Source organism: Vigna radiata, chromosome 8, assembly GCF_000741045.1.
Source record: "Vigna radiata var. radiata cultivar VC1973A chromosome 8, Vradiata_ver6, whole genome shotgun sequence".
NCBI lineage: Eukaryota > Viridiplantae > Streptophyta > Magnoliopsida > Fabales > Fabaceae > Vigna > Vigna radiata.
The window spans coordinates 25,048,465-25,061,046 of NC_028358.1; the positions used below are offsets into that span (position 1 = coordinate 25,048,465).

Sequence of the window (12,582 nt, forward strand, 5' to 3'; positions counted from 1 at the left end):
ATCACTAAATCAATTTCCTTGGGAAGATGTCTCTGAATTTGCATTGTATAGTCATCCCACAAATCAAAGTCATAGCCAAACAAGATTTCTTGTTTCTAACACGGGGTGTAACTATCTACCTAGGCTAGGAAAATCTTAGACACAATCTTTACTTCATTATTTTCTCACGATCCGCTGTTCTTTGCCCCATTGTTCAAAGGTAGCATAGGTCAACTTAATTCTGCTCTCGTGCGATTCTAAAGCAACACTCAGATATCAATATACCACAAATCTAGTACATCTATGCACAACAACAACAACAGTAATGTCCTTCCTCTATATCTACTTTTCATCCCACAATTTCTGTTGCCGAACCATCTTCCACTAACCACATCCCAATATAAAACTTTTTAACGTAAACTTTTACTCTTTATATTCCCCCACTAATCCCTTTTCTCCATGACGTCAGTGTCCAAAAGCTGTTATATATCACAAAGGCTATCTGCTTCTGTAACAGTTTATAGCAAATCACTACAACAAAACATCAATGACATTCTATATTAAGGAAATCCAAAAAAAAAAGATATTTTACTATTGTTATTACTGAAGCATAGCTAGTGTAAATTAATTTGACATATCTTTTTTTTTTAAATTAGAAATCTACTTCAGAAATGAAGTCCTTGAGTCTAGGTTTTGTTATTCACTGGTCCCAAAATTATACATCACGGATCGCAGACCGACAACTAACTGATGATGATGCTAAATCCAAAGATGAATAACTGAGTTCACACCCTGCAAGCACGATCTCTGCTGGATGAAGAATACCATAATGCAATGCACATTTAATCCTAAACATTTGTCAACAATACGAAAGACATATAAAGTCCTTTCTATTTTTGTTTTCCTGAAAGAAGAAAAAACATTTACAGTTGCGAACTCACATGTGGTTATTAATTTGTGAGCTGTGAGTGCGTGCATGCAGTAGAAGTTAGCCGAGAAAAAGTAATACACGATGCTGATAGGTAGTAAATACCACGTCTGCATTAGGGCAGTAGACATATATAATCGATAGAAATGAGCTATCTGGAAGAATAAATAGTAAATAGTAAATTTACCACCTTTTGGTGAAATGAGAAAACCCTAGAGTGGAAAATAAATAAAGAAAAAGAAAAATGTAAAAGGAGCTAAGCAAGAAGAAGTGGGCATCCACTTCCACTTCTTCCACTCAACAATCATAGGAAGATAACATGACGTTGTCGTTGCCTATCCCAACAAGGTTGTAAAGGTCTCGGTCGCACATTCCTCCACGTGGCAGAAACCCATTGCTCCATGAAGTTGTTAAAATGACAAAGCACCCCATCCCTTGTTCTATTAATGCCGACCTCACCCAAACTGTTAACGAATTAACGTGGCTGCCCCTATATACCTCACCCCACTACTGTTATTATTATTGCAGAAAAGATCCAAATCCCTGAATGCTTAGAGAGAGAAAGAGTGATAAAGTGGAAGAAGAAGAAAAGAACAAGAGTGAAACTCGATGGAAGCTGGCCTCATGAAGGAGAAGATGGTGTTTGAGGAAACTGAACTCAGGCTTGGACTTGGACTTGGACTACCTGGAAATGGAGCCATAGCAACTGAACCAGCAGCAGCAGCAGAAGGAGTTATTAGGAAGAGAGGCTTCTCTGAAACTGAGACTGAAACAACCACTGTTGATTTGAAGCTTAACCTCTCCCCAAAGGAACTTTCTTCTGCTGATGGAACAGATCCACGTAATAAGCCAAACGCTTCGCCTAAGGAGAAAACCCTTTTGCTTCCCGATCCCTCCAAACCTCCTGCTAAGTAAGTACTACATCTTCAAAATACTGCTTTACAACAGAGCATTAATGTATCAGTAACAACTTTTTACTGAATTTTTTTACAATATCTGTCTTTGATTCCTCTTGTTTATGCATGTGTAAAACTGGAGTGAAAGAAAGAGACTTGTTCCTGCCAATTTTCTATCTGTAACTTTTTCATTATCTGTTATGGAGGATATATCAGTGTTTATATTAATGACACGGTCAACTTGAGGTGTCTGAATAAAATTTAGAGAAGGAAGTCAAAAGAGTTGATAGATCATAACTGTAAGAGAGAATATGAAATTGGATCTATACCTGTAGATCACCTGAAATGGTTTAAAAGAGAAAAAAGTTGATGAATATATATATTTTCAGGGAGCAAGTTGTGGGATGGCCGCCAGTGAGGTCTTTCAGGAAGAACATGTTTGCAGCACAAAAGAACATGGGAGAGGAAAGTGAGAAGAACAGCCCTAATGCAAGCTTTGTGAAAGTTAGCATGGATGGAGCACCATATCTCCGGAAAGTGGACTTGAAGATGTACAAGAGTTACCCAGAACTCTCTGATGCCTTGGGAAAAATGTTTAGCTCCTTCACCATTGGTAACTATAATTAATCACTCATTCGTAAAAAGACACTCAGATAATTAACATGTCTGTGATTTATGTTATTTTTTCATATTTATTATATTGAAGCAACAAAAGATATGGATCTTAAATTTAATTATCCATGCATGTGGTGTTGATATATTGAAGGGAATTGTGAATCCCAAGGCTTTAAGGATTTCATGAATGAGAGCAAGTTGATGGATCTTTTGAACAGCTCCGACTGTGTCCCAACCTATGAAGACAGGGATGGTGACTGGATGCTTGTCGGTGATGTTCCATGGGAGTAAGTTATCTTCCACTTCATCAACCCAAATTATTTATAATAATTTCACCTTGTAATACTTTAAATAAATAAATAAAAGAGACAAAAAGAAGGCATTGTTATTATTTCAAACACTTTGCGTAAAAAAATGTGCATGTTTTAAGGAAATAATGTGTGATCATCTCCATTTCTTTTAATCATGTCCATGTGCATCAGAATAAGCATTCCTCTTATTATGCTATACAGATTATAATTAATATTGCACAAACTTCACATTAAAATATACATATGAGAAGTCATTTTTTTCCAACTGTAAATGTATAATATATTTAAATTACTTCCTAATAATTCTCAATTATTGTATAATTTAATGGATCTATTTGTTTATGTGAAGCAGGATGTTTGTTGAATCATGCAAGCGTTTACGTATCATGAAAGGGAAGGAAGCCATTGGACTGGGTTAGTATCTAAATTTGTTTTATGTATTTTTACTTTTACTTACTTTTTATACTCATTACTCATGATTCCATTAAGTAATATTTGCACCATCAATGTTGTTGATTGAAAGAAACATGAAAATGTGGTTTGTTCTTGTAGCACCAAGAGCCATGGAGAAATGCAAGAACAGGAGCTAGACCAGTAATTACCGTAACCTGTTCCAGCATCATCAGATGGAGAGAGCAGGGTGTTAAAATATAGTTAAATTGTGCATCATTATTATTATTATTATGGTTTGTTATATAATATTATTTCAAACAAAGCAGTGAGATGTCTAAGTATAAATTATGAACAAAAACGATAATCACTCTAAATTATGTTCCAAGACCTTCTTGTTTCTTTAATCGTTGTGTGCTTGCGTAATAAGTTTAATAAGTTGTTTGTCCTTTTTCATTTTCTACTTTTCAACTTGTCCTTTTTCCTTCTCCACCATCGTTCATTCCTTGTATTCATCAAATTTTTTATTTTGTATAATATTAAATTGTATTGCATGGATTTTAGTTTCTGTTTTAGGTCTAGAATGGAGTAGCTAGTACTTGAAATGTTCCCAAACATCATAGATTGGAAGACAAGATCATGTGCACGCACAAAGAGCATTTATGCATGTCTATATTCAGGAGTTTACTTTATTATTCTTTTATAAATAAATATATATTTGTGAAGAGTTATTATTATTATTATCATCACTATATAATTAGACTATCTCTCTATATACAAACTTCTTTTTATGTAACCTGTTTATATAACTCGCTTTTGTTTTTTTATATAAATTATTATTGTAAGATTGTATAATTAATACCACTCAAGACCATTTTCTTAATTTAATGACTCAACGGTACTTGGTTGGATTAATATAAGGAGAAATTGTATTAATTAATAAAAAAAAAATTGATATAATCTTTAAAATTTGTGAGATTTAACAAGAAGGAGTAATTTATGTAATTGTAGAATAGTAATTAAAGATGTATTGAAATTTAAGATGTTCTGACCTTAAACAGTAGTGATACTAATGAGTCAATGTCAATGAATTGATGAGTCTTTAATATGATAATGAGTCACTGTCACAAACTTAATGAGTCTTTAAGACGACAATGATATATTCTTCTGACAATTACTTTGCCAGAAAATATGCTTATACTAATATTCTCAAATTGTTCCTTTCAACTTCGATATATTACCAAACGCAAATTCGTATCCAATTTTTCAGAATTGTCTTCTAAATAATTTTCAATGTCTGCTTTTGCAACAAAATCCTCTGTTACTGTTAACCACAGTTGTTGCCTCACTATTAATGGAAGGAAATTAACTTTATCAATCTCCTATATTTTTCTCTTCAATAATGTACACAAATTGCTTCCCATTATCATATCTTTTCACTATACTAAACTTTTTTATGGAACCAACAGACACAAGGCTCACACCAAAATTATTTTTTCTGAAAAGTTTTAGAGTAAAATTTAAAATAAACTTAATTTAATAATTCGGTTATTATATTTAAATTTATAATTTATATGAGTTTTTATATTTCCTTTATTCAAATGAATCTTAATATTTCTTTAAAGAATCAATTTTATTTTTAGATATTAATTTTATGGATAAGGATATTTAGACAACATTTTTTTGACAATATTTGAACATTGATTACATGTCAATCGGTGATTGATCAAAAATTACTCCACAATCAATAATAATGATCATAAACATTATTGTGGAATAATTTTTTACCGATTGACATGTAATTAATGTTCAAATATTGTCAAAAAAATGTTGTTTAAATATCATTATCTTTTAATAAAATATCAAATTAGTTCTATTCAGAAAAAGACTAAATCAAAATATAAAAATTAAATTGAATCATAAATATAAGAGACTAAATTAAGTTTAAAATTAATTTATACTTATTTTAAATTTCTTTATATATTTTTTTTATATTTTCTAAATTTATTTTGGTTGTCAATAGGATTTTACCTGCTTTTCTTAATTGAGGTGTCGGAGTTGAACTCGAACCCAGTTTATCATCCACATGATCAATAGTTGTTGTAATGTTTTCAGCCCGTTATCTATGTTGGACAGCTTCCTTTAACATCAAAAGAAAATGCATTATGTATCTTAACAGTTCAAAAGGGATTTTTATAGTTGTGTACACAGAAAAGGTTGATATGCTTTAATTTTATTTAATTTTTACTAATAATCAATATGATTAAAAACATTTTTTACTTTTAATAACTATTACTTTATAACATATAAAAAATATAGTATTTAACCATATTAAAAGAACCATCACAATTCTAATATTTACAATAATAATTGACGAGAAAAAAAATATAAAATCATAGTCATTCCAAAGTAACTATAAAGTAAACTTTAAATACAAAGTAACTAAACAAAACTATTTATAAGAGCTAGTCTAGAACAAACTAAACATTTTTAGTTTCTCCATTCAACGACTACTCCAAAGAGATGTCTTTTCCCTCTGCTCACACCCATCGGATGATCATAGACAAAAAAATCAAAAGAAACATACAAATACAAATACAAGCAAAAGGGTAAGCTAGAGTTACAAGACAATTCATATATTACATAAACAATTTTAAACATTTATATGTAAATTGATTATAACAATCCAATCATTATATACATTGCGAAGCCTAGACAAGACTCATCTGGATTTGGTAGGAATGTCAAACTATTGGTAGTCTGGGTACTTAAAATGATAATACAACTGGTTGAAACCAAGCTACTATACAAGGTTAATCCATTTATGTTGCCTATGGCCTTTACCGATGCCCACAGACTAGGACCTCACGCTACTCTCACCACATGACTCACCCCTCTCTACTTGAGAATAGATGATCATATCAAAACTTCATACATTCATACAACAATAACAACAATATCCAAGGCAATACCATGAAATCTCTCCACGAGTCATGGAATTACGTCCACTAACCATGCTTCAAAAGTGTTTAAATGCACAATCACAAGAATTTATCATCATATAATATGTCAAGAACAATTACATCATTCAACCATCAATATAGATCTTAAAGTTATAAGATAGCCACATAATATAAAAATGGCTAACAGATCCTAAACGAGTTGCTCAACGATCAAGCTCAATGGGCGGCCATCGAGTTCTCTTGCTGAGCGAATCCTGAGAAGGTGGTCCAAACCCTCCAACCTCTCGCTAAGTGACATAGCTCGTTGGGCCAATAAAACTCCCAATGATCCAAAACCCCAACCTCTCACTCAGTGATCCAACTTGTTAGACGAATGTCCAGACAATGGTCCAGACACTCAGCTCTCTCGCCTAGCGACCCAACTCACTAGGCGAATCCCTAAACAGTGGTCTAGACCCTCCAAGCACTCACTCAGCAAAATAAGTCGCTAGGCGAAAGCACAAACAGTGTGTCACACTTCTCAGCCACTCGCTGAGTGACTCCACTCGCTTAACGAGTCTATATATATAATTCTATAGCACCAAATTGCAAAATTATGACCATGCACCCAAAATGACCAATTACAAATATTTTTCCCAACTTCTAATCCTCCTAGATCATGTTATAGACTTATTTAGGCTTGAATAGCTATTTGTAAACCTTACTAACCTTATTATAAAGTGTTTCTTGACCACATTAAACTTCAAAATCTAACAAACCTCAGCCTATGGACCCAATTTGCATTCTACCACTTTTGGCACAATTTTAAGAAACTTAGGGACCCTAATAAGTTCCAAATGACTTACCAATACTATCCCAACTGAACCCTAGAGCACCTAACTCCCAAATCAAAATCCACCACTCCACTTCCTCTGAACAAAGCAAATTTGTAACCACTCATAATCAACCAACATTATTACATATTTCCAACATATTATACATCTAATAAGAGATCAAATCATCATACAATACATTTCCAAATCACAGTTCATCATCACACAATCAAACCACACCATCTATTATTCTACAACTACTCATAGGACAAAATTCTCATGCAACTAGTTCAAGATTTCAAATTTTTCAAACATGCGCAATTGATATCAAACAAAGCAAACTCTAGTTTTCCTTACCTCGATGCAACTTGCATAATTATCAAATTCCCCAACTATTGCTTACACTGCAAGGAACCTCAAGAAACATGTACAAATCACCAATTGGTGATTGAAGACAAACCTTATTACCTAATTGGAGCCAAGAATTGAAGAAAGGAATTACTTGACACATGCAAACAAGAATCCCTTGCATGATCAAGAGTCAAGAAACGAAACTTACTTGCTCTATTCAAGAAATTGATTGGTTGGAAAAGTAACCTTCGATGTCAGGATCACCTAGACACTTCCTGATCGTCAGATGATTTATGAGTAAAAAATTATAAACACCTCTTCAATGTCAAGATCACCTAAATTATTTTAATACTCCTATTAACTCTAATATTCAATTTTTTAGGTTCTCACAATATTTATTTCAAAAAATTAACATTAATATTGATTAATATAAAAAACATTAAAAAATTTAAATTTACAGAAAGAAATATATATTCAAATTCTATAATTTTAATTTTTTAGTAAATACTAAATGGTATATATATATATATATATATATATATATATATATATATATATATATATATATTCTGAAATATTGCAAATTAGAATAATTAAAAAAAATAATTGTAACTTTTTTACTGCATATCTACCAAGGATTTTGTACTAAGTGGACACCAATTTGTTAATGTCTTATCGTCCAAATGTCAGATATTTTCTTAAATAACACATTTTCCAGTGAACTTTTTGAAAAATACTATCCCCTGTGAATCAAAGTCTATAAAAAATTCAATCAAGCACTCGTTGGAACTGCTCAAGAGTTATTCATATTGGGAATTTCCCAATCTCCCTCGATACCCCTCCGAAAAATCCTGAAATTTAAGAATACCCAGTTCGAGAACAGACTATCAAAATAATAATAGTAACAATAAAATTTCCCGCTGTAATTTTCATTCCACATTATTATTTCTTTAAAGAAAGTGATTTTAATATAAAATAATCTACTAACTATTCTTCTAGAAATTTTTCCAAAAGGTCAGTTTACTATTCAAAATATTCAATTTTTAAAGATTTGGTTAATTTTATGAAAAACCGAAACATTATACAAAAACTAAAATGAATAATTTCGAAAAAAGATAATTCTTCTAAGAAAAAGATTTTATGACTAATCGAAGAAGTTGAACATGTATATATTAATACTTCTAGTCTATCTCACCCCCATACAGCACCCAATGAGTGACTGGCAAAACTTCATAAAAAATAGTGTTTAACTTTATTAAATTATGAGACAGTCATGCAAATATCATACAACAATTTGATAAACATTAACATTTGTCTTATAAGACAGTTCTAGGCGCCAACTTCAGCGTCTAACATGAAAATTTATAACTAAGGATGCATAATGAATCTAGAATTTAAATAATAAAGCATTGCACATGTATACATTAGAGAATCAGTTGAAGGGAATACAATTATCAGCCCCGAAGCACATTACAATGCTGCTGTCTATCGATCCTCCTCCGTTTTTTTTCAGGTTCAGGGGACTGCAAATAAACAAAATAGCTTATAATAACATCATTACATGTGAAAATGCACAACATAGCAAGAGTTAAGAAGACTATACTAGTTCTAAATAAAAAAAAAAAAAAAATCTTGTCTGAAGGGGCATTGAAACAAACACCAATTCATTTGAGAAACATGTGATTCTTTTGCATTATTGATGCACAATGCACTTAACATTTCCACACAAACCAAGAAAAGTGGTACAGTAGAACATGTCGCATTACCTCCTCGCTGAGTAAATGTGGAACCTGAACCCTTTTAGAGCCATCAGGTAGACGTTTAGAAGGTGAATGGTTTTCCATAGCAGCATAAGAAGCGTCACGAACCTGAATACAAATTAAGTATTTCCAATATCAGAAGCCAAGAAGCATGGAATCTCAATCCAATTAAGTCCAGAATATTTTATATGCTTAATCACAAACTGCACTTTCTTGGGCAGCATCTAGTTCTTCAGACCCAACATCAACTCATGAAGCTCACGTCCTAAAATATAGTAATCTATTTTGAAAGAAATCATCCGAAGAATTACTTAGTTACCTGACTCTGTATGGCGCCTATTAACATATCCTGACAGCCCGATGCATGCACGTTTTCCAAAGTGGGGCACTGGAGCAAAAGTCTTCCTGAACCAGTCAAGTTAAAAGAAAATAATCAAATTTTCCAATCGTAAAGGAAATCTTAATGTGATGACTTTTATTTTCACATGATGATTACGGAAGAACAGGAGTATGAATAACTACCTGGATGCAAATTTGTACAAGAATTTAGATTCAGATCAATGAGTCGTGGGCAGTTTAAATACAGGGCCTGCATATTCATTGAAAAGAAGATACAGAGATTAGAAGCATCGGAAAGACTATATAGCATAGAAATCTTAGTCTAATGAAACTCACGTCTAAGCCTGTGCAGCCCCAGAAACTGAGTTTCCTTAAACGGCTGTGTTTGATAATTAGTTTCTGGTTTATAAGGTGTACATTAGAGACAGATGTTTTCTGTAATTTGCAGTTGTTTTCGTCAGCAGCTGGATTTTGCAAATTAGGATCACATATGGTCATGCCACAGTCCATGATTTCAAGGAGCGGCAACTGAAATGTCGCAAACTGAATACCACCTAAGTTAAATAGCAGCAGATTAGGAAGCAGAAACTCAAGCTAGCATATAAGTTGTCAAGTTATTGAATATGCAATAGAAAATTACTTGAAGTCACGTTGGGGCAAACAGCAAGAAGGAGTCTTGTCAGGGTATCAGGGAACACATTGCAAATCATACTAATGCCACTGTCACTAACACTAGATCTGCAACAAAATTTTATCCATTATACACACTTTCCAAAAGAGATAGACAAGGAAATTAAGAAGAAAAAAATGCATTCCCGAAATAAAATGTTATATTAAATTGTCTATTATCTCTGGGTACAGTGTTGATTTCCTTAGAGTTACTAAGAACTTGATTACAGTAAGAATCAGGTACAAACCCACTGAGATCAAGCAGTTCAAGATTTGGATAGCTTGAGGAAATTGCAGCAACAGATGCATCAGTGATTTCAGACCCAAGAACAAGAGAAAGCATTCGCAGCCCCCTTCATTGCATTGAAACAAAAACTTCAGTAAGAAGCTTATTAAATTAAGTATAAAAAAATCATTAACTCTGAAAAAATATAAGTAAATAAAAATGACATTCTCGCTGATTATATAAAAGGCATCACCATGGGATTTCAGATATAAATATTAAAGTCGGGAACATAATTATAATTTGATTGTTGCTAGTAATTTGTGGATGTCCTGTGTGCATGTGTGTGGGCCTGTGAGAGTGTATACATACTAATATTGTAGACATGTTATTTGTTTCATTTTCCTTTCTTAAGCACGCCACTTTTGAGTGCAGCAGAAAATTAGAAATTATCCTGTTTGATCATGTCAAATGTTTTGTTCATTCACCACCAGATATATGAACACTGACAAATACAGATGCAAAGCTCGAAACATAGTAAATTGCCAGCTTCCATTTAAAGATTGGGAAATTTCAACATGAAGCCATACTGTCAATGTTAACCGAGAAAATAGAGATCAAGATGCTGAAAACAAATGACAAACCTCAACTGTGCAGCTGTAAGAGCAAGCACGGTGGAGTGTGAAAGCCGTTCTGAAGCTATATGTATGTTTTGCAATCTAGGGCAACTTCTCCCCAAGCCTTCGATCATAGTGGTGAGATCTGTACTATCATTTTCTTGGCAAGAAAACTCCAAGGAAATCTCCCTCAATTGGGGACAATTAAATACCTACAATTTCAGACATGTTAGCAACTACAATTCACACGCTCGGAAATATAATTATTGAATAACATAGGACAATAATCACCATTTTAGACAGAGAGTGCAAATCTGATAGCCAGAGTGTAGAAAGACTTGACGAACAGAGGACAAAACCCCCCAGGTTAAAACATCCTTCCATCTTGAGGCTTTTGAGACATTTTTTATCAGCAACAAATCGGCCTAGTTCATCCCTGTATTTTCATAATTGAATATCAGATAAAGCTAGAAAGACCAAAGACAGCATTTTTGCAGAATGGCCAAGATCAAAATACAAAGACAGTAAACCAGAACTAACTTTCACACAGTATACTTTCATAAAATAAAGATCATACCATGCCTAAAATATTTAAAAATTAAAAAGATCAGACTAAAACGATAAGATCAATTTATACCCATTAATTCGAATGGTTGCAGCACCGAATGTAGAGATCTCCATACTCTCAAGATTAGGACATGAGAAGGCAACGCAAGCCAGCATGGTTGAATCAAAATCACTGCAGCACAAGAACATGTTAGATTCATGAAAGAAAGAAAAAAATCAATGGCATTTTTCCTGATCCCATTTTCAAAATTTAATCCATTAATTTCTTTTTTAATTATTTTGTATCCACATTATCCCTTGTCAGAGGACATGCTACTAATATCTTTAAATAGATATTAGTTTTAGAAAGATAGACGACATCACAGATGGAGGTCCTACCTCTCCATCCTAAGAGAGAGTCTCACAATCCCAGGACATTTCTGCAACATCGAGGCAATAAACCCAACTGTAACTTTGACGGGAACCCTAAGTTTCAATTCCTCAGCCGCTCTCCATATCTTCTTCGCCGTCTCCCTCCACCCACGGCACACCTTGGCGGCGGACAGCAGCCCCGCCGGCGGCAACCTCCTCATCACATCCCACAGAAGATTTGCCGGCAGACCACACGATTCTGCATCCAGATCCAGATCAGGATCGGTTTCAGAAAACAAATCCGCATCTACTCTTTCTTCCTGTTCGGATGGATCGAATCCAGAACCGCTTTCATCAAGATCGTCAAACGACAGAGCACGACGGCGACTAGAGGAAGGATGCCGGAGGCCAGATGTTGCAGAGGAAGGAATGGATACCACGGAGAGAGACGAATCAGGAGGAGCAGAAGTGATGGAAGCAGATACAGGAGTCTTGATGGTGCAGTTGTGACCTTTTTTGGGAAGGCCACACCGACCACAGTTGTAACTGCCGCGCCTTTTGCCACGCTTGCCATCAGTGGCGGCATCTCCGCCATGGGCCGGTGGGAGAGCCGCGGCGGTAACCTGCATATTCGATAGATAGTGTGGGATTGAATGATGATAGAGGGAAATATAAGAACAAAGCGCGGGGAGCCTTCGCGCCTAATTCTGATGTCTTTATGATATTCTTCTCTCTTTGTAATAATTTATTGTTTTTTTAAATGACCGAATTTTGTATAAATATGCTTAGTGCACAGTCATGTGAAAGAAAG

General features: G+C 33.8%; 2 protein-coding genes across 2 annotated transcripts; one reads left to right on the forward strand and one right to left on the reverse strand.

Annotated features, from left to right (window-relative positions):
- Positions 1-1,357: 1,357 nt before the first annotated feature.
- LOC106770749 (auxin-induced protein AUX28) lies at positions 1,358-3,685 on the forward strand. The gene is made up of 5 exons (XM_014656541.2): positions 1,358-1,818; positions 2,193-2,416; positions 2,570-2,705; positions 3,082-3,143; positions 3,282-3,685. The coding sequence occupies exons 1-5, from the start codon at positions 1,517-1,519 to the stop codon at positions 3,317-3,319; spliced, it is 762 nt and encodes a 253-aa protein (XP_014512027.1). The 5' UTR covers positions 1,358-1,516; the 3' UTR covers positions 3,320-3,685.
- A 4,789-nt stretch (positions 3,686-8,474) lies between these two features.
- LOC106770940 (F-box/LRR-repeat protein 17) lies at positions 8,475-12,582 on the reverse strand. Its single transcript, XM_014656794.2, has 11 exons — positions 11,799-12,582; positions 11,491-11,592; positions 11,145-11,289; positions 10,881-11,065; positions 10,262-10,366; positions 9,985-10,082; positions 9,681-9,898; positions 9,528-9,594; positions 9,325-9,410; positions 9,012-9,113; positions 8,475-8,768 (listed from the first exon to the last, which is right to left on the reverse strand). The coding sequence occupies exons 1-11, from the start codon at positions 12,398-12,400 to the stop codon at positions 8,700-8,702; spliced, it is 1,779 nt and encodes a 592-aa protein (XP_014512280.1). The 5' UTR covers positions 12,401-12,582; the 3' UTR covers positions 8,475-8,699.